Source organism: Rhinoderma darwinii, chromosome 5, assembly GCF_050947455.1.
Source record: "Rhinoderma darwinii isolate aRhiDar2 chromosome 5, aRhiDar2.hap1, whole genome shotgun sequence".
NCBI lineage: Eukaryota > Metazoa > Chordata > Amphibia > Anura > Rhinodermatidae > Rhinoderma > Rhinoderma darwinii.
Window position 1 is genome coordinate 95,524,205 of NC_134691.1, and position 22,301 is coordinate 95,546,505.

At 43.4% G+C, this 22,301-nt stretch overlaps 1 protein-coding gene across 2 annotated transcripts in view; it reads left to right on the forward strand.

Moving 5' to 3' along the window:
- The first annotated feature begins 311 nt into the window (after positions 1 to 311).
- TRAPPC8 (trafficking protein particle complex subunit 8) overlaps positions 312 to 22,301 on the forward strand; it is a 112,755-nt gene continuing 90,765 nt past the window's right edge. Inside the window, exons 1-4 of one of the 2 annotated variants that reach the window (XM_075826308.1) lie at positions 312 to 710; positions 5,141 to 5,335; positions 15,334 to 15,417; positions 21,741 to 21,830. In XM_075826308.1, coding sequence (XP_075682423.1) covers positions 554 to 710; positions 5,141 to 5,335; positions 15,334 to 15,417; positions 21,741 to 21,830 — 526 coding nt within the window. In that variant the 5' untranslated portion in view covers positions 312 to 553. The remainder of the gene's footprint in view (positions 711 to 5,140; positions 5,336 to 15,333; positions 15,418 to 21,740; positions 21,831 to 22,301) is intronic. The other variant, XM_075826309.1, reaches the window with a different exon arrangement.

The window sequence follows — 22,301 nt, forward strand, 5'->3', positions numbered from 1 at the left end:
GCTGGGGAGGGGTAGGGGGGCCCAAGCTGAATTCTTGCACCCGGGCCCATGAGCCTTTAGCTACGCCCCTGACTGATTGGTTGGTATAGGCAACTAATCTTCTTTTCCTTTGCACTAGTTTTGATACATTTCTCCCATGGAGTGAGACAAAGAATAATACATAAAATACATGGCGCTATATGCATGAGGGGTAACAGTCCTCATAGACAATAAACAGCAACCCCCAACTCTAGTAAAGCACAGAACGCTGCTCAGCCGTCAGCAACATGATGACGCCATCACTGTGCGACTCTTCCCCTAGCAGCTGACGTCACGTCCTAGGAGAATCCGCCTATCGCGGTGGCGAGACTGCGCCGCTGGATATCCCGGGAGCGCGCTTTCAACTGCCCTGGTGACAGGCACGGAAGTCACGTGACAGCCTAAGACCGGCTGACGGGAGAGGGCGGAGAAGACAGCGCTGTACCGGAGGCAAAGGACACCACAACCCCACTGTACAGAGCAGCCGGCGCCCTGATCCGCGGTACTAGTGTCAGCGGAGGAGACAGGACCCGGGATGGCGCAGTGCCTGCTCTCCGTACAGGAGTTCCTCCAGGATTCCTTCATCCCGCAGGTGGCGGCCCTGTGTAGTGATGAGTCCGAGAAGCTGGCCCGGAAAAACCAGTTGTCTTTCTGCGAGCTCGTCCGGCCCTTCTGCAGACTCAGCACTGAGGGTGAGTGTGAGTGTGAAGTGTACAGCATTGCCTCATCAATGACAGCTCCTACCTGGAGATACTGGGGGTTATAGTACCACATTGTGTAATGATATCTTCCCTGCAGGGTCGCTGCTCTGGCTGCTGCTTCGCTCGTGTTTGTTTTGTTTGCTGCCATACTAGTTTGGCCTTCGTGCCCCTCTTTCGTGTTACATTTGGGCCCTGTTTATTAAAGGGGTTTCTACCTTCAGCAAGTGAAAGGAAAAGTTATACCATTTTTATATCAATTCCTCATGGTTTTTCGAGATCTCTGCTTGTTGTCATTGCATGGGAACATTCTTTATTTCCATATTTCGCCAAATAGCTCAGCAAGAGCGCAGAAAAATGCTGAAAACCAGAAGGACCCCATTATAGTCAATGGGGTCCGTAATACGATGTACCAGTCGTTGCCGTCATTTTCGTTCTGTTACTATAACAGAACAGCGGAAATGGAAAACGCCTATGTGAACATCGCTTTAAAAGAGTTGTCCAGTCATAAGAAGGGCCTATGTGGCCTATCCTCAGGATGGGCCGTCAATATCTGATCGGTGGTGGTCTGACTCCGGCACCCCTGCCGATCAGCTGTTCTGAAGAAGCTGTGACGCTCGTATGACGCTTCAGAGTATTAGCCTTCACATGGGAGAAAGCTCTAAGGCTACGTTCACACGGCTTATTTTTAGCGGTTTTTCGGTCCGTAAACCCCCCCGAAAACCGGCAGGAAAAATGGAAGCTGAACGCCTCCAAACATCTGCCCATTGATTTCAATGGGGAAAAAGTTGTTTTGTTCCGACGGGGCGTTTTTTTACTCGGCCATTTGTAAAAACGGCACGTAAAAAAAAAAGCCCCGCGAAAAGAAGTGCATTTCACTTCTTGAGGCATTTTTGGAGCAGTGTTTCATTGTATCAATAGAAAAACAGCTCCAAAAATGGCCGTAAGAAAACGCATCAAAAAATGTTTGATGCTTAAAAAAACGTCTGAAAATCAGAGGCTGTTTTTCCTTGAAAACGGCTCCGTATTTTACAGCCGTTTTTGGCTTTGCGTGTGAACATACCCTAATACTGTGAACTGCCGCTACTACAAGTGTGTAGGCGATTCACAGTGCAAGCTGGTAAGGAATGAATGGCAATCAACGTTGGCACGAGCGCCGCGGCCCCTTCTAAACAGCTGAACAGCAGGGGTGCTTGAAGTCTGACCCCACCGATCAGATATTGATAGCCTATCCTGAGGATAGGCCATATATTTCTTATGACTGGTCAATCCCTTTAAGGATTTCCATCCTCCTGTCTGTTCTTCAATGCCAAAAATAGGATTAGAACCCAGCTCGGGACAAGGGAAACCATCCCATAACCTTTTTCTCTGAATGCTACCCTTCTTTGTTGAGCTTGATTCTGATCCTATTTTTGTTATTTTAAGGAGTATTCTCTTGTAATGTTATGGACTATTGGTAGGATGTGCCATAACTTTACAATCACAAGGGACTGACCTCTTGGGTGCTCAACGATCCTGAGAATGAAGTGACTGAGGTTCATTCTGCATTTCTCCTACATTTCGGCACTCCCAGCCACCCGCTGAGTGCAGCATATCTCAAGTGACCAGAAAATGATAGCGTAGCCTAACCATATCCCATCGCTTCCTATGATGGGATAAACCCTTTTAAGAATGGACAGGACGACGGAAATCGCAAGCGTTCGTGCAGCCCTAACTAACAACCTGTGCATCAGTTTTCCATTCAATGACTACTAGATCTCAGAGACTGAGAAATTGATACAGAAGTTATATTAGAAAACTGCATAACTTTTTGTTAGAAAATGAATAAGATTTGTTTACTGAAAATGGAAACCCCCTGTAAATAAAAAATATTTTTTATTGTAAAACTTTTAGATTTTTAAATGAAGAGCAGCAGATCTAGTGCATAGATTTTCCTGTTTGATTTTTATATGGTTGGGTTAGGCCTCATGCACACGACCGTGTTTTTGCGTCCGCAATTCAACCGCAAATCCACGGGTAAATTGCGGACCCATTCATTTCTATGGGCCCATACACACTATCCGTGTTTTCACGGCTCTCCGCATGTCCGCACATCCGTGCCGCAGAAACTACGGACATGTCCTATTATGGGCCGCAAATGCGGTGCGGACATGCCAATAGAAGTCAATGGGCCCGTGGAAATTGCGGATACACCGCCGTGTGTCATCCGCAGTTTTGCGGATTTGCGGAAGTGTTGCTAGGCGACGACCGGGAATGAGTTCTGTCGTCATCATGTTTTACCTAGGCTTTTTATTTTTCATCCGCATTTTGCGGATTACATACGGATGAACTGCGGAGGACATACGGATGAACTGCGGATGACATTTCACGGAACACGGTCCTGGAATTTGCGGACCAGAAAAACACTACGGTCGTGTGCATGAGGCCTTAAAATTACATTTACACTGCAACGCGGAGACTCCATTGGCAGTTCTGTCTGCAAGAATAGTACAGCGTGCAGTGCTAATCTGACAGCTAAAATAACGTAACCCGATGGACCCCATTATAAGCTTCATATATGTGAACAGAGCCCCCCCCCCCCCCACCTCGTATAAAACCAGTAATATCCAGCTTATTGCAGCTCTGCAATTACTCATTCTGCTGTGGTTTAATATTTTGGGAAATTTTCTCCTATTCTAGCATTGAAATGAGCTGTGATGCTGTAAAAAATGGCTAATTGAACAGAAAAAATACAAGTGGGCATATACTCTAATCCCCACAATGGGGTCTTCTGTATAATCACTGTTTGGTGTTAGTGTTAGAACAGAGCTGTGTTCTAGACGGCCTGTGATATCCAGGATTAGCAGAGCTATAGAAGTCGGTCAGTCACAGAAAAGTCACAAATATAATGTACACAGCAGAGGCATTCCCATGGCATATTTCTGGTTAAATGCAGACTTCAATGTTGACTGTTTCGCCGCAACAATCTCTACAAAGATGGAGTTGTCCTGCCTAGGGATGCACGATGCATCCAAACTTCGATGCTGTTCACCCTTAAACGGTTCAATACCATTATTTCTTGTATTTCGATACTAAGCTCTGCGGCCGCACAGCTTAGCATTGTAACACGTGAAGGTATGAGAGCGGGGCGCGGCTGTGTAATACAGCCATTGCCCCGCTCCCGAGTCCTGACAAGTGCGTGTGTGGTCATCATGAGGTGTTGCGACCAGCGCTGCACTAATGAGCGACGGCACTGAAGACCGAACATGGCGGACGCACTGCAAAACACCCCCATGTTCTGTCTTCAGTGCCTGAACTGCCGCTCATTAGTGCAGCGCCGGCCGCATCACCCCATGCTGACCGCGACACAGGGAAACCCTGTGACGAGATTGAGGGACATACCCTATATGGACAGACAGCCCAGGGTCATTGAAGGACCCCAGGGCTGTCTGACCATATTTCCTGTTGTTAGGGCATACTGAGGTATGTCCGTATATAGATATATGCCAGTACATTAAGGTTTAAAAATAAAAAAGTAAAAACATAAAGTAATGTTAAATAAAGAAAATACACATGCACGTTTTTTACAATAAACATTAAAATAAGTCTCAATACATATAATATATACACATTCGGTATTGGCGCAGCCGTAATAACCTGCACAACAATTTTTTTGCGTCGTCATAATTGTGCACGCTATAAAAAAAACAAACTACTTCTTATTAAGTAAGGTACGAGGTGGGATGAATTTAACCGCCATGTTCCTCAAATTAATAGTAATTAACCCCATCATGTACCTTACACATTAACCCAGTGTTGTCAATTATGACTGAGGAACATGATGGGGGTAATTACTATTAATGTGAGGCACATTCAAAATTCATCACACCACATACCTCACATCAGAGAATGGAAGAACTTTTTTTTATTTTTATTACTGTTGGCAAAGTATCGTTGTGGGATCGAAAATCGCAATACTACACAAAGTATCAGCATCGAAGTCCAAATTCTGGTATTCTGACAACCCTAGTCCTGCCTTTAAAAATAGACGTATATTAAAAGGTAAAGAGATCTTTCCTCATGGATCAGCTGATGGAAACTACCTGGAAACAGGTATAAAATATAAAAAAACAAAAAGGAAGCAATCCTCCGCCACTCCCTGCTGATGGTTTCCTGGTCCCTTGCCAGTCTTTAAACATCTGGCGCCAGCGATGTCAAGACTCTGCAGCCAATCAAAGGCAGCAGCAATGACGTCGCCGAGGTGGACATGTCACCATGTCGTACAGTGATTGGATGCAGTGATCATGTGCTGAGACAACACGTCCTCGCTGGAGCTGGGTAGAAAAACACTTTTAGATGACCCTCAACTAGCTTTAGGCCGATTTAGATTGACCCTTAAATCAATAATGGGATATTTACTGACACATTTATTCTTTCTTCTCAAGTTCACATGCGGGATCCCAACAATCAACTCCATGTGATAAAAAACCTGAAGATCGCAGTTAACGGCATTGATACGCAGCCTCCCTTGCAAGCAGCAATTCGCAAACTTCTGAATGATGTTGTTGCCGCGAATCAACCTGCAGAAGGATTAGTCCCAAATGTGATCACGGCCGGAGACTACGACCTTAATATCGGTGGTAAGCACACTACTGTGTTATTTCCTATATGCTGTGCAATCTTTATGGATAGCTTACCACTTTTATCTCTTTCTAATGCTGCACGGTTTCTTCTTTTTCTGTTCTGCTGATGATTGTCTATAATGAAATGAAACGTTCATTGTTCACCATGAACTTGTGATCGGAGGTTGTGATAGCGCCTCTACAGGTGTCATTGACTCCTGGTATGGAATTTTTTACACCCTTGCGTAGTCTGAATTATGTGTTTAGGAGGGAGAGCTGCGCCATGGCACTATGCTAGGTAGATCCTATAGGAGATGTGTGGGGCTGTTGCTGTGTTGTTTCCTGGACATCGCCTCCACTGCGCTGCATCTCCTCTTCCTAGACACATCCTGGGACACTGGAGCACGCCCGAACCCTTTCTGCGCTGCCACTGATCCATAAAATCCTGGCAATGGCCCCGGACCTGTACATCTAAATGAGGAAGCGAATAAGCTGCACAGGTAGATTACGGGGACCAGGAAAACCAGGGTCTGTGCTTCATATACATAATGGAGAAGGGTCTGTGCCTTTTATATAGTATAGTGGCTGTGCCTTTTCTACTGTATGGGGAAGGGTCTCTGCCTTCTATACATTATGGGGTAGCTGTGGGTGTTACTTATAGGTATATACCATATAGCGATATATTGTTATGGGCAACTACTACGTTTTTGCTTTCCACTAACTTTGAAAAAGTCGACAATGTTTACTACTTTTTATGCATGGAGCACTGTAATCCGTTTTAGAATGTTTTCTAATTTGTAATTTTTAACATCACATATACCTATATACTAGTAAACTGAATTGCCGCCCATGTTATACTCCCCTTTGGCAATAAAAAAATACTTCTCAGGGCTTATTCACACTTTTGTATATTGGCTATTTCATTTTTATTCATTGGAAAATATGACGCCAATCATTTTAAATGACTTTATTCACGTTTGTTTGTTTTTTTATACGCACGTTTTTTTGTGTAAGCAGTTTTTTTTTTTTTTCAATGCACAGCATGTTTTAATGGAACTGTATTTCTGCTGTTTTTAGCCCATAGAAGTCAATGGGTTGTTTTTGAAAACACATTCTGTTTTTGCATAGTTTACATGTGCGCATTTATTGTGCTTTTTTTTTACATCAATATTTCAGCAACAACAAAAACTGCAAAAAAGTAATTAATACTTTAACTAAAAATGGAACAGATAAGGATGAAAAACGGACAACTCCTAAAATACATAGACACTAAAGTACTTAAAAGCGTATAATGCTACTCTGTCACATCAAAAGAGGGCTAAAATAATATTCTTGCACCCAGTTTTCTTTTTAAAAAGTGTATGGATATTTGACACAGACTGTAAATAAAAACGATGGGCAGTGATGTTGAGCTGGATTTCATGAAGGCAACTCCGCTGCCTGTCATCGATTGGCTAAAATTGTAGTTGGCAAGCAAACAATAAATCAACCACCTTGGGTGTGTTGCAGATATCAATGGTGTCAACCAACATCTACGTTTTCAGAGTTTATATAGATAATATGGATGCCTGGAGCAATTTTCTCGATACATGTAGGCCCATGGTAGATCTAATTTAGGGCAATTCTTCCTATAATCTTGTGATGTCCTAGTGTTAGAGTATATTCACAGGGTGCGATTAAACCGAGATTTATGGTAGGGATTACTGCAAAGTATTGTATAAGGCTGGGTTCACACACACACTATTTACGGACGTAATTCGGGCGTTTTAGCCCCTAATTACGTCCGAAAATGCGGATCAAAAGCGTCGGCAAACATCTGCCCTTTCATTTGAATGGGTCTTACGATGTTTTGTTCCGACGGTCATTTTTTTTACGCGTCGCTGTCAAAAGGCGGCGCATAAAAAAGACGCCCGTGTCAAAGAAGTCACTTCTTCAGTAAATGGAGCCGTTTTATATGGACTCCATGGAAAAACAGCTCCAATTACGTCCGTAATGGACGCAGCGAAAGACGCCTGCACATGCCATTACGGATGAAATTACGGTGCTGTTTTCTCCTGAAAACAGCACCGCAATTTCAGCCGTAACGGACGCTGCCGTGTGAACATATGTGCAACCAGCGTTTACACTTGTCTCCTGTGCACAAAGCCTGTTTGGTAGCCCACAGAGCCCTTAGGCGGGATTCACACGACCGGGTCGCGCCCGAGTGCCGGCCGGTAAAATCGGCCATTCTGCCCGGCCGGTTTGAAGTTTTGCATCCGTGCCGGGCCGGGCAGATCTGGACAGTGACATCAGCGGCAACTCCTGAAGGGGAATCCCCATGTGTTCGGGGATTCCGCTTCAGGAGTTTCCCCTGATGTCACTGCCCAGATATGGACAGAGACATCAAGCGCTCTGTCCAAGAGCGGAATCCCCGAACACACGGGGATTCCGCTCCTTCAAGGAGCTAAAGTGCGGCTAGCACATAGCAGAGCGGGGAGATACCTCCCTGCTCTGCTATAGTGGCGGCGCTACAGTAGTAGCAGCAGCTGCTAGCGGCGCCATGGAAGGTGTCGCCGGGCCAGGGCGCTTTTAAAACAAGCAGGGGAAGGGAGCCAGCGCAGCGCTCCCTTCCACCTGCTGTACACCTCGGCCCTGCCACACTGTGTACAGCCATTCGTCAGAATGGCATCAACTCCTCCTCCTCACATGCACTCTGCGCTGTGAGGAGGAGGAGGTAGAGCGCAAGCGCCGGAAAACCCGGCCGTCACTCGGGACACATCCCGGTGATGGCCGTGTATTACCCGGCCCCATAGACTTCTATGGGAGCCAGGCGGCCGGGCACCCGGCCAAAGATAGAGCATGTCCTATTTTTTGACGGCCGGTTTTCCAGGCCGTCAAAAAATCGGTTGTGTGAATAGCCCCATTAGGGGTCTATTATTCCTAATGCAGCCGGGTGCCGGACGATTTATGAACGGCCGGCACCCGGCTGGGAAACCCTGTCGTGGGAATGAGGCCTTATGGTCCTTTACCTCGAGGTACAGTACAGCAATGCTTCTTGGAGAGAATACCTCTATAACACGGCGTTTAATGAGCATTTGAAATTCAAGTCACAAAGAGTTATAGTGTAGGATCATAGATTTTTATGAACCATGTATTATTGATCCATATTATACAAATCCATGATATGGTCGTGTGCATGTAGCCTAGGAAGATGGTGGGACAGCTGCAGTAGTGCAATGTGGGTAGTCCGATGTAGGTTTATTTTTTGTATATTTTTTTAATTTTAGGGGGTAAGTGCGCTCTGATAGGAGGGACACTGTTTCACTACTGGAGAATTGCTTAGGTGTCTAGATATTTTCCTTTGTTAGGTTAGTTCACTTTTGGAAATACAAATAGGACTACCAGAATGCGGCCAAATGTTCATACGAATGATTCCACCAGCAATATAGCAGAGTAAACTTGCGATCAAGGAGTCCGATTTTGAAAAAATGGACTCCTGAGGGCAATCGCAAAATGGCGAATGATCTTCCGAATTCAGACGACTCTTCCATTAAGGCCTCCTGCACACGACCGTAAAAACTCCCGTTATTACGGGTCGTAATTACGACCCGTAATAACGGGCTCATAGACTTCTATTGGCGACGGGTGCCTTCCCGTTGAAAAAGATAGAACATGTCCTATTTCAGGCCGTAATAACGGCACGGACAGTCCATAGAAGTCTATGGAGCTCTCGTAATGACGGGTGGCTACATGTGTGCACCCGTCATTACGGCAGCGTTGCTAGGCGACGTCAGTAAATAGTCACTGTCCAGGGAGCTGAAAGAGTTAACTGATCGGCAGTAACTCTTTCAGCACCCTGGACAGTGACTACCGATCAGAATAGACCTGTAAAAAATAAAAATAAAAGACGTTCATACTTACCGAGAACTTCCTGCTTCCTCCAGTCCGGTCTCCCGCCCGTTGCCTTGGTGACGCGTCCCTCTCGACATCCGGCCCGACGTCCTGGATGACGTTTCAGGCCATGTGACCGCTGCAGTCAATCACAGGCTGCAGCGGTCACATGGACTGCCGCGTCATCCAGGGATGTCGGGCTGGATGTGAAGAGAGGGACGCGTCACCAAGACAACGGCCGGTAAGTATGAATTTCTTTTACTTTTATTACAGAAAGGGCTGTCCCTTCTCTCTATCCTGCACTGATAGAGAGAAGGGGCTGCCGATTAGTGCAGTGCTATTTTGCCGCCAAAAACGTGCCTGTAAATACGGGTGACACCGGACCCATATTTACGGGCACGGGTTCGTAAATACTGGTGCAAAACGGGTCGAATACGTGTGACACCGGACCCGTATTTACGCCAGTATTTACGGGTGGGAAAAAATACGGTCGTGTGCATGAGGCCTAACAGGTAGTTTTGGCTGACCCTGGCCAAAATTTTCCAACCTTGCCGATCATATTTTGGCCAGACAGAAGTCTGATCTTTCTCACTAATTTTGCAAACCATGCTTGGCCAAATTCGTCCGACTATAATCTCATGTATGGCCATGTTAATGCCTAAAAGGTATGGTCAGCAATGCAGGTTTTATGTGTTTCTTTACCCAAAATTGTAATTCTATCCAAAAGGGAATCTTTTAGCTTTATGCTTCTGTTTTGGACCAATTCATCCTATGGCATCTGCCTTTTGTGAATCCTTGCTATAGATTCATGACGATCGATGTGCATGTTTTCTGGCATACAAATACAGATCTTTGTCATCTTCTCTTGTATTGTCATCCATAGTTAGAGGTTTTCAGGAGTCTTTGTAACGTCTCCTCACTCTTTTGCACATATGACCGGACAGAGGATTGGACCATTTACTTCTCCTGGCATTTCCAGCCGCTCAGAGCAGGGTTTTGATTGAAGTGGGTCATGGTGTTGAAAACCCACTCCTACCGGTTTCTAGAATGAAGGTACATAAACCCTGTACTGAGCACTGTGACCCTTCAGCTTCCATTGGGTAAAGAAAGCATTAAAGGGGTTATTCAGGTTTCATTAAAACAAAAATTGCTTTTAATGTATTTTTCATAACTTAATGGAAAAAAGTCCATACACACCTTAGAATCCTCCGCCAATCCACGGTTCCCTGCCAATCCGTTTACATTAGCTGAAGCTGTAACCTACCAATACCTCAGCCTATCACAGGTGGAGGACTGTGGACTGGCAGTGGTGGGAGATTATAGGGGTATTCCCACCTTCACAGGATAGGCCATACGCATCAGATAGGTACAGGTCCCAGAGCTTTAACCCACTTCTGTCTTGAGAACGAGGGCCCCCTGTCCCCCTCTTATGGTTAGGCAGCTGCTGGTTTCCGCATCCAGCCGGTAACTTTGTGGAGAAGTGGCTGGGCTTACGGAAACACCGTAGCTCGTTGTGCTGCGCTGTTTCTGTAGCATCCATAGAAGTGAATGGGAGCTCTGTAAACAGCCTGGCCATCTCTCCGCACAGTCTTCTGCCTTCGGCTGCCTCAACAGGCGGGGCCGGCGGACCCTCGTTGTCCACTAGGTTTGGGTCCCGCCGGTGCATTTATCAAATAGTTATGGCATATCCTGTGGTTTCTTTGTTTCCTACAACAAGTTGTACAGAACTTGTGATATGCTTTTACGTGTAACCTTTGTTCCCAATTATTGTATCATACTGTGCCTAACAAGTGTTTTTTTGCGCGCCATTTGGCTTTTGTAAGTCTATAGGTTTAGAATAGTAATGCACATTGAGAAGTTGAGGTTTCCTCCTAATAAGCAAATATTAAAGAATTGTTCACTTTTAAAAACGTCCATGTGACACAGAGCAGGGCAGCACCAGGTTTCCACTTTACTTTGCATTTGGAAACGTCCACGCTATCTGCATAGAGCTGTACTTCTTGCTTATGATATGCTCCAACACCACTACTGAAAATAACATAAATAATAACTCCTTTACCTGAAGAATAGTGGTCGGGGTTCCCTACTTGGTAAATGCAAACCTTTTTTATATACACCAGCATCTACTTTTGTTCACTGCATAGTAACGGCTCATGCACACGACCGAGTCTGCCGTCCGAGTCCCATCCGTTATCGGAGGAAAAATAAGACGTTTTCTATCTTTCCTCGGATCAGAGGCTCGGACCATTTTTCACGGAGCCTATTCACCCGCTAAGGGGATTTGGTCAGTGAAGACTATCGGGTGCCACTCGGATGCTGTCAAAAACGGCTTGAGTGGCACAACGGTTGTGTGCAAGACAGAATAAAATATTAAAGGGTTTTACATTTCATTTTGCCTAGAAGATATTTGACCCTCATTCTCCTACCTTTCTCTCTACCTTTTGTTCCTTTCTTTCTTTTTTGTAATGTAGCGATATTTGGAATATATTTGTCTGTCATTGTCCCCGGCTACTACTTGCATTGTTTGATGTAAAGTTTACCTTTTGTTGAAAACCTTCAATAAAAATTATTGAAACATAAAGGGTTTTACACTTTAATAATTTGGTGCCCAAGCAGCAGCAATTTGAAGGGAGTGTGTATATGACCAGGTTTTACCCCATCGGTCGTCTCCCTCCTCCCTGTTATTCTGCCTATGTTCTATCTTCTGCGTGACGACATGCTATTCTACAGCTCTACTTTGTAAGCCCCATGATTGGTGCAGGCAGGAAGAATCGAGATGGGGTGTGTTTTTAGGCTGGGTTCCCACAGTTCTTGCATTAGTTTTTTTTTTTTTAAGCCAAAATCAGGAATGGAACTTAAGTAATAGAAATGTTGGGCACCTACAAAGTAAAAAAAATAATTGCAAAAATGACAAACAAAGAAGGATGAAAAGAGAGTACCCACAACTAATGTTACACTGAAGGTGAGCATACACAGCGCGGCAGCTGCAGACGGCCACAAACCGCGCCCACATGGGTGATGGATGGCCCCACGATTTAGCCAGTAAAACTGGTATTACTAGCAAAATCTTACATCCATCCGCCATTGCATGTGGGTGTGGTTTTCGGCCATCTGCGGCGGCCAAACCATGTGTTCTAACCCTAAGGCACTTAGAGGAACACACTAGGCAAAACTCCTAGGCTTAATGCACACGACTGAAGTGATTTTGCGGTCTGCAAAACCACGGATCCATTGTCTGTATTTGCAGTCTATTTGTCTGCAAAAATATATATAACACACTGATGCACTATGGATCTGTAAAAAAAATAGGATGGCTGGGACCCCCCTGAGTAGGTTACATGGTGCGCAGATAGGATCAGTAAAATGGCATCCTGAGTTTTTGCAGCCAGGATCGTGGCCCCCCACATGGATACGTGAACACCACGGTCATGAGCATGCTCCCATATAAATGAATGGGTACGTGTGCTATGCGCAAAATTACGGATAGTACACGGACAAAAAACCATGGTCGTGTGCATTAGGCCATACTGTTATGCCGAGTGCAGGGTTTAAGGGGGTGGGGCATGACATGGTTTCACATGTATTAATACGGGATGAAAACCTGGGATACCATGAGGGGCCCTTATTGCAAATGACCCAATAAAAAGCACATTAAGTTAAAGGACCACTGTAAACCATAGCACTTATTTTTGTTTAGCTCTTCTTTTTTTTTTTTTGTTTTGTGAGGAAAAATTGCACCCTGTTTTCGATTTCCGTCTCAGTATAAAACCCGTTTAGTATAGGATAATTACAGGCTTGTAAAGTCTCCAGTGTTTTGCTCTTTATCTCCTTTTTTTTTTTTTGTAATGCAAATTTGTAATAGGGAGTTGCGCAAAAGTGAATGATATCTTTAGTTTCGTTTTAGTTTTTTTTTCTACTTTAGTATGATCACATTAGTTGATACATTATATTCCTCTGGTATTGCTCTGTTCATGGTTATCATTCCCTTTTATAATGCATTTTCCTCTAAAAAAAAAAAAAAAAAAAATCAAGAAAAAAAACAACTTCTGTAAACATGTGTTTTTGGGGCGCCCTCTTCTTAACCACTATGGGTTGTCACCCAGCTTTCTGAATTGTCATTTTGCCTAGTAATACACTGATCTATTCTTACTCCGATATTGCTGAAAACCAAGCAAGAATGAATTGCAATGGTTGCTTATTGTGTTTTCACAATTTTATGGGGATTTTTACTTGATGACATAAATTAATCTTTGAGCATAATTTAACCGTTTATATTATATAGTTGTAATCTGTCAAAACTTGGGCTGCTCTATAAATACATTGCAATACTTAAAAGGGTTATCTTGAATGTTTTTTTTTCTGGTTTTTTTTCGGTAAGGGCTGCAAATGAAATAAACCAAAAAACCAATACTTGTCTGTCCTTGCTCCCGGCGAACCAGCGCTGTCGCTTCTGCAGCACTACCGTGGGTTGTTTACATGCACGTATCCTGTAACTGCTGCAGCCAATCAGAGGACTCCGCAGGGCTTAGTGGTGACAAATTGTATTTCTGTCATTATCACACGATCGCTGAGTCCTTTGATTGGCTGCAGCAGTTGCATGCTACGTGCATGTAAACAACCACCGGGCGTGCCGCCGGAGTCTCCGCACTGGATTGCTGGGTGCAAGGATAGGTAAGTTGTTTTTTTTTTCTTTGTTTCATTTTCAGCCCCTACTAAAAAAAAATTCACATCCCAGATAGCCTTTTTAAATACTGATCTTGACTTGTAGTATAGAGCTGCATTCACAGTCAGCGAGTTTGTTGATGGGCACTGACAGTCTTTCATATTACTATCTGTAAGGGTGTGTGCACACGACCAATTTTCAGGCGTAATGGAGGCGTTTTATGCCTCGAATTACGCCTGAAACGACGGCTCAAATACGTCGGCAAACATCTGCCCATTGCTTGCAATGGGTCTTACGATGTTCTGTGCGGACGAGCTGTCATTTTACGCGTCGCTGTTTTTCATCGACTCCCATGAAAACCAGCTCCAATTACGTCCGAAAAAGACGCCGCGGAAACACGTGCACTTGTAAAAACATCTGAAATTCAGGAGCTGTTTTCTACTGAAAACAGCTCCGTAACTTCAGAAGTTTTTGGCGTTGTCGTGCCCACATGCCCTAAGGCTGGGTTCCCACAAGCGTTAGCTATTCTGCTCTGTCAGAGGAGCAGAACAAGGGAAAAGCTGGAAGAGCCGCTTCCATTGCACCGCGGACACCACCAGCGAACCAGTTGACTTGGGTGTCCATGGTTTTACCACTGTATGCTGCGCTATTGTTTCCGGTATTCTCAGCCAAATCTGCGATGGAGGCCTATAACGGAGCTTTCAACGCAGATGTGAATGAGGCCTTACCTGCAGGTGTTCAGAACAAGCTCTGTTGCAGTAAGGAATGCTGGTAGCTTTCAGCTCGGAAACGTGCAGAATTTTGGATGCAATTCAGGATTAAAATACAGTTTGTAATTCAGAATATATAAAAAGATAAGATGAGTTAGGTAATATAGGGAGGATTTCTCCAGCTCCCCTTGTAACAGATTGCCTGCTTTGTGATAGGTAATCCTGGCGCTCGGATCCTCGTGGTGGCACACGAAAAAATTGCTATGAAGGACAGGATGGTTGGATCCAGCGTTGGTAGAGATAAAAGGAATCTTTTTCCAAGTTTTAATTATTCTTGTTAAAAAATAGGGTATTCAGTAGCATAAATATTATCTTGCAATGAAAAAAGGTGTAATGGTAGGTAGCCTACGCGTTTCGGACGGTGTCTCCGTCCTTATTCCTTTTATCTCTACCAACGCTGGATCCAACCATCCTGTCCTTCATAATAAGATGAGTTACTTTGCAAATCCATTGCTTTTTATTTAGCTTGTACATGTAAACTGGTGTTCACAGATGAAATAGGCTTGAGATTAATGTCGATGTTTTTAATCCCTTCGCTGTTTGCTATTTTCGGATGTCTGCTCTCTTGGTTTTGTTTAGGAATGCTGCTTATATATATGTTTCATGTTTTACTGCCCTGTGTATACCCTTACCCACCGTCACTGGTCTATTCTATGTAGAACACGTCTTGATGTATGCATTTGAGGTCAATAACGCCATGTTCTCTCTATCAGATCGCTCTGTTAAAGCTAGTGTCCCTTGGTACAATTGTTGGAAAGAAACCTTGACGGAACTGAACAAGTCCAAGTTTTATTCAGGTAGTATTGTGGCTGGGACTGAAAAAGAATTGCCCCCTACCTAATCCTTGTCCATATTTTTCAGTCCCTTTTCCCTTCTTGTGCTAGGACTATCTAGCAACCTCTTAATCTAGCAGTGTTTTTACCTAATTTTGACAAAGACTAGCAATTGGTGATGGTTATACCTGTGATCCGACTTGTTTTATGTAAATCTACTAAAATAAAACCGTGAGGACTTGTTGCCTTGTAATTTGTCTAGTTTTTGTCTTTCAACCCAAATGTCCTGTTTTTAAAAAATGTGTAATTGAATGTGATATTTTTTTTTATTTATTTTTTCCTGTTATGTTTTGGGTCTGTTGTTTGAGTTTCCATATTCTCTTCCCTCGCTGTGATTCCTGAACCTGGCATTTAAAGAGAACTTGTCATCTTTTCTTGCATCTCTCTTAGTAAGTATTTTCCATAAAGTCACAATTCTGGAACATCCTTTCCTACAACTCTGCATTGTGCCGTTCCTCTGTTATTCCCCCTAGAAATGTACAAATTGACAACTGGGTGTTAACATTCCCATTTTGCAAAAGGGGTTTCTTTACCGTCTGAGACACTGAGCACTGATTGGACCGTGTAAGGCCCCATGCACACGACTGTATTTTCATCCATCCATAAATACAGATCTGTAGTCATCCACAACTTATCCGCATATACGGAACGGTATCCGCAATTACGGTCCGTAATGCATCCGTATATACGGATGCGCAAAAAGAAGAAAACCGAATGATGTGCAACATATGCAAACCTGGCATCGGCTAGCAACGCTTCCGTAACTACTGTCGGCTACGGGTGCACATCTGTAGCAGTGTGAAATTACGGAAGCACCCATAGACTTCTATGGGGAGTCCGTGCCGTAATTACGGACAAGAATAGGACATGTTCTATGTTTTAGTGGCCATTTCTACGGAATGGACACCCATCTGTAAAAATACGGAAAGGTGTTCGTAGCCCATAAAAATGAATGGGTCCGTCTTTACGGATGAAAAACACGGTCACGTGCATGGGGCCTAATACTGTGTAGTTATACGCCCCCAACTAGTATCACCCAGTTGTCGATTCATTCATAAATTTGTAGGAGGAATGCCAGAGGAAGGGCACAACGCACGATTCTCAGGGTATGTGCACACAAACTCAAAAACGTCTGACAATACGGAGCTGTTTTCAAAGGAAAATGAGGCGTAAAAAAACGCCCTGTCGGAACAGGTCGCAGTATTTCCCATTGAAATCAATGGGCAGAAGTTTGTAGGCGTTCTGCTTCCGGTTTTCAGGCATTTTTAGTGGTGTAAACGCCTTGAAATACGCCTGAAAGCACCGTGTGAACATACCCTCAGGAAAGTTGCTCCAGAATCATTGCTTTATGGGGAATACGGGTATTTACTAAAACGGACAGGTCCGCTTGAACAACTAGAGCAACGCGATGGCATATCCTGCAATAGGTATACAGAACAACCTGCTAGAAGATGCACAGCAAGGAGCATAAGCCACGCCAGAGGAAGAAATAATGGAGCTTACGTATCAATACCGACTGAAAATGTTTAGATGTCGTCCAGAACAACCATTTAGCACTCGTCTCTTTTTCCCATTGCTATGTAGAAAAGGAAAGGCGGATTCTGGTTTGTTAGACACATATTTATTTTTTAATTCTGATGCATGGGTCCCGTTATGTGTAAAAATATTGCAACCATTTTTATTAGTCTGCACTACATATGTTATCCTATATGGCTGCTACCAACATAGTGGTCTTTAGGTTGAGAGAACACGTCATTCATCATTATGAGTGTATATTGTATCTTTTAGCTATTTTATGTAGGTAAAAATAGTAATATGACATTTTTTCTTGTATTCGTGTAAAATTGGATGGTCCTGACATCGGTAACGTTATGGTTGAGCCCGTCCTCTGCTTTGTGCATATACGTATCTTCTGTGCTCTTATGTATATCTCTACTTCTGGAGTGTCACTGCTCGACAATATGCATGATCTACAATGTTTAATATTAAGATATACACGGTTAGCAATCAGGGGTCAATACTTTGTGGATTTTAATATAGTCCGTCAAAGTGCACGTCAGGTTGGAGATTGACCTGTATCTGAGACGACTATACCAAGCCTAAGTCGCTCCTGTTATAATTAATAGGGGTTTACCTTGGATACAGGATCATCTCTGCTCAGTCTCCTGCTGGGAGATTTAACCCTTGAGCTGAGACGGCAAGTATCTTATATCAGAAAATAAGCTCTAAAGCCTAAGTGCTGCTGCTTGGTGAGGGGTCAGGATCACACTGCAGCATTTGCCAGTATGTCGTGTACGGACTCTCCACAATTCATTGCAACTGGGAGACTACCTTGTATCTTCCATGTCATAGGAGCAACACTGACAACAGTTCCTGGACCCTTCAAATAGAAGGCAAGATCTCAACTAGCTGGACTCCTATGATGTGGGGGAGGGTGATCACTGGGGTTACCTGTACCCACTCATGAGTTTGGCTTTGGGGTGTCCACATGTAGCGGTTTTGCCACAACTTTATGAAAATCGCCACAAAAAAATGCGAACTGTGGCCATGCTTTAAATGTACTTAAAACACAACCGCTGTGAAAATATGTCTATGGGTATGTTCACACTGTGTTTTCAGGCGTATTTCTGGGCTATTACACCTTGAAAAACACCTGAAAAAACGCATGCTGAACTCCTACAACCATCTGCCCATTGAAATAGGAATGACAGCATTTAGTTCATATAGTAGTCTATTTACGCCGCTGTTTTAAAAAAACGGAGTGTAAAAAGTTGCTCTAAAAAGAAGTAGCATGTCACTACTTTAGCCGTTTTTTGGAGCTGATTTTTCATTGAACACTATGAAAAACTACTCAAAAGAAGCTTCAAATTGAAGGAAGCTTCATTTTCAGCTTAAAAAACTTCTGAAAATGAGAGGCTGTTCTCTCTGAAGCCAGCACCGTAATTTTCAGCCGTTTTTTACTCAACATTTGCACATACCCTAATAGTTTGAGTTGTGACTTTTCAGATCTGGTAAATTGATGCAAAATGCTCGTGGAGTCTGGTTTTCTATAGTACATGCCACTTGTACTAACTCCTGGTTTAACATTTTCTTGTATGGTTTTCTGAGCATTGTTAGGCCGGATTCACACGAGCGTGTGCGGTTTGCACGCGTTTCAAGTCTGTGTGTCATCAGTGAATGGTGCGTGGCTGCGTGATTTTCACGCATATTCCATCCTTCTGACATGCGGTTTTGATGTTTAGAAAAAGAAGGAAGTGCTTTTATTTTTTCCTTCATTTCTTTATCTACCGTTGTAGAGAACTCTACGAAGTGCCTCCGTGTGCTGCGTGTGATTTTCATGCACCCATTGACTTCAATAGGTGCGTGATGCGCGAAAAACGCTCAACTATAGGACATGTTGTGAGTTTTATGCAGCGGACACGCTGCGTCATGGACTGTCTGAACGGCCACATTGACTAACATAGGTCCGTCTGACGCGTGTGATTTTAATGCGCGTATCACGGACGTAAAACACGTTTGTGTAAATAAGGCCTTAGGCTGGGTTCACACAGTTTTTTGCAGGAGGAAAATCTGCCTCAAAATTCATTTTGGAACTTTGAGGCAAATTTTGCTTTGCCTGCACGCCGTTTTTCGCCTGCGGCCATTGAGCACCGCGGGCAAAAAATGCTGCAAAATACGCTTTCTCTGCCTCCCATTGATCTCAATGGGAGGTCAGAGACGGAAATGCCCGAAGTTAGGGCATGTCCCTCCTTTTTCCCGCGAGGCGTTTTTTCCGCTTGAAATCAATGGGAGGCATTTTTGGACATTTTTTTGGCGCGGTTTCCGTGTCAAACGTGTCAAAAAACTGTGTTAACGGACCCTAATAGTGGATCTCATGAGAATATTTTATTGTTAGTCCTAAAACTGTGTTCACACATGTAGGTTTTGTAGTGTTTTTTTTGTTTTTTGTTTTTCATTCTGCAGAGAAAAATATACATTGATATCAGTGTTTTTGTAAAGCACAATTATTATCTAGCAGTTGAGCATCACAATTGCATAAAACCGCAAGGTATTGTGTGTTTGGTTCTATAGAAGAAACTTTTTTTTAATTGTGCCTTTTTATATTCCGGTAAGTCTTTTTACAGTTCTCTGTCCAACCTGCCTGCATGTGTGAACATGTTCATCTAAAAGTATGTTCACACCGCTTATTTTCAGCTGTTTTTGGGGCCATAAACGCCCCAAAAAACTGCTGAAAAAACGGAAGCTGAACGTCTCCAAACATCCCAACACGGCGTTTCGTTCGTTTTATTTCAGAAAAGGCGTGTAAAAAGTACATGTCACTAATTGAGCAATTTATGGAGCAGTTTTTCATTGTCTCAATAGAAAAACGGCTCCAAAAATGTCTGTAAAAAAATGTTTGATGCTTAAAAAACGGCTGAAAATCAGAGGCTGTTTTTCCTTGAAAATCGCTCCGTATTTTACAGCCGTTTTTATCTTTAGTGTGTGAACATACCCTAAGGCAGTAGTTCCCAACCGGGGTGGCGTCAATGGGTACCGCGACATTCCGCTGAACCACTGCAAAAGAAAAAAAAAAATGAAATTAATAGGAGGCAGAAAATATCTGCGGTGCTCGTTTGGTGCTTTTTTGCCTGCGGTTTTTGTATTCGCTTCTACAGCTTAAAAAAAAATGTGGGCAAAAAAAAAAGCGTCTTATAGCGCTGTCCATTCAAAATCGGACTCAAAATCCCTAAAGGAATCTCGAGGCAGATTTTTTTTTTTTTCTGCCTTACGAAAAACACTGTGTGAACATTAATTCTCGCCTTGACTACTGTAACTCATTACTAGTCGGTCTTCCCCTCACTAAACTCTCCCCTCTCCAATCTATACCTAATTCAGCAGCCAGGCTCATCTTTATGACCAACCGCTACACCAACGCCTCTACCCTGTGCCAGTCACTTCACTGGTTGCACATACCCTTCAGAATGAAATTCAAACTTATTACTCTCACCCACAAAGCTCTCCACAGTGCTGCACCTCCTTACATCTCCTCCCTCATCTCTGTCTACCACCCTACTCGGGCTCTACGTTCTGACCTTAGATTAACATCCATCATAATCTGAACCTCCCACACCCGTCTCCAAGAATTTTCTTACGCTGCACCGGTCCTCTGGAACATCAGATTCATTCCCAATATCCACAGTTTTAAACGTGCCCTGAAAACGCATCTTTTTAGACAGGCCTATAACATTCCCTAATCTGACTCCTTTCCATGGCCCTCCTTTTACATTAGTCATGAGGACTTGACCCCCCTCCCCCCCCCCTCATTCAGCAGTATCCCCCACACTCCTTGCACTCTAATGTAATGTAATTCATGCACACACTGGCTGGTGACCGGCTCATGCGGATTTATGTGTATCACCCCCATGTGTATAAAAGATGGCCGGACCATTCTTAACAAGCACTTTTTTACATTTTGTGTCTCCCTTATTTCCTCATAGATTGTAAGCTCTTGCGAGCAGGGTCCTCACTCCTATTTGATTTGTAAATTAGTTTTGTCACTATGTAATGTCTGATATTGTCTGTATATGAACCCTCTAAATTTTAAAGTGCTGTGGAATATATTGGCGCTATATAAATAAAGATTGTTATTAGCAATGTGCTCTTTCCTGAATTGAAAAACTGTATAAAACCTGCCCTACAGGGTGTTGCGATGCAGTCTGTTCCAACACTGGTTATCTAGAATCAGAGGGTTTGAAAATAATCTTCACAAGTTGAGAGACCTGTAGGAATAGTTTTGCATCCAATTTAAACCATAATTTGCTTTCTGTGCTGCAGAGCAGCTGTTCTTTATGTCCTTCCTGAAAAAAAAAAAGCCCTTTTGGCTAAAATCAGAAATTCAGACTATTGCTGCGTTCTGAGGTTACAAATTCATATTTTTATGTTTTTAACTTTCTTTTGAATCATTTCACGTTATTTTGCTGTACTAGAACTGTGTTAATGTAAAAAATAACTGGAAAAATTGGTGTTCAAAAATTTTTGACCGGTAGTGACCTGTAGTAAAAAAAAAAAAATTTCTTTCATTTTCAGCTATAGTTAATGCGTAACTAGTATTGTTTCGTAAACGTTTTGTTTATCTTTTTTTACTTTCATAATTGTATTTTAATTCTAATTAACACTTTTTCCTAATTTTATCTCAACATTGTTTAGTCTGTTTAGTTTGTCTGTATTCGTCGCTCTTCCCCTTCGGACCAGTTTTACATATGTGCACACCGAGTATCTTATTAATCAATCCCTTTTGTATTTTACAGCAACGACAACTTGGTTTGAGTCCTACCGGGAAAGCTTTTTCCAGTGCATGCCGGCCTCCGATCACGAATTCTTAAACCACTTTTTGGCGTGTATCCTTTTTAGCCTCATCTCATCTCATTTTTTTTTTTTTTTTTTGCATTGGATAAAGTTAAAGGGTTATTCCCATCTGACATTTATCACATGTCCATCCACAGGATATGGCATAGATGTCTGATCGATGTGGGTTCCAACTCTGGTACCCGCACCTTTATCGAAAATGGGGGTCACCGACCCACTCCTTCCCATCTGGTGAAGTGACCGCTGGCATGAACGTGGCCACCTCCATTATTTGCTATTAGGGTTAGGGATTAAGCCAAGCACTGCTTGCTCGGCTGTTTCTGTAACTCCCACAGAACATAATGGAGAGCGCTGTGTATGTGTGGCCACCTCTCCACACATTCCCCGTCTTGAATCGATGACCCCCCCCCCCCCATTCTCGATTATAGGTGTGCGTCCCGCATCGATCAAACATTTATGGCGTATCCCTTGAATATGCCATAAATATCTCAGATGGGAATAAC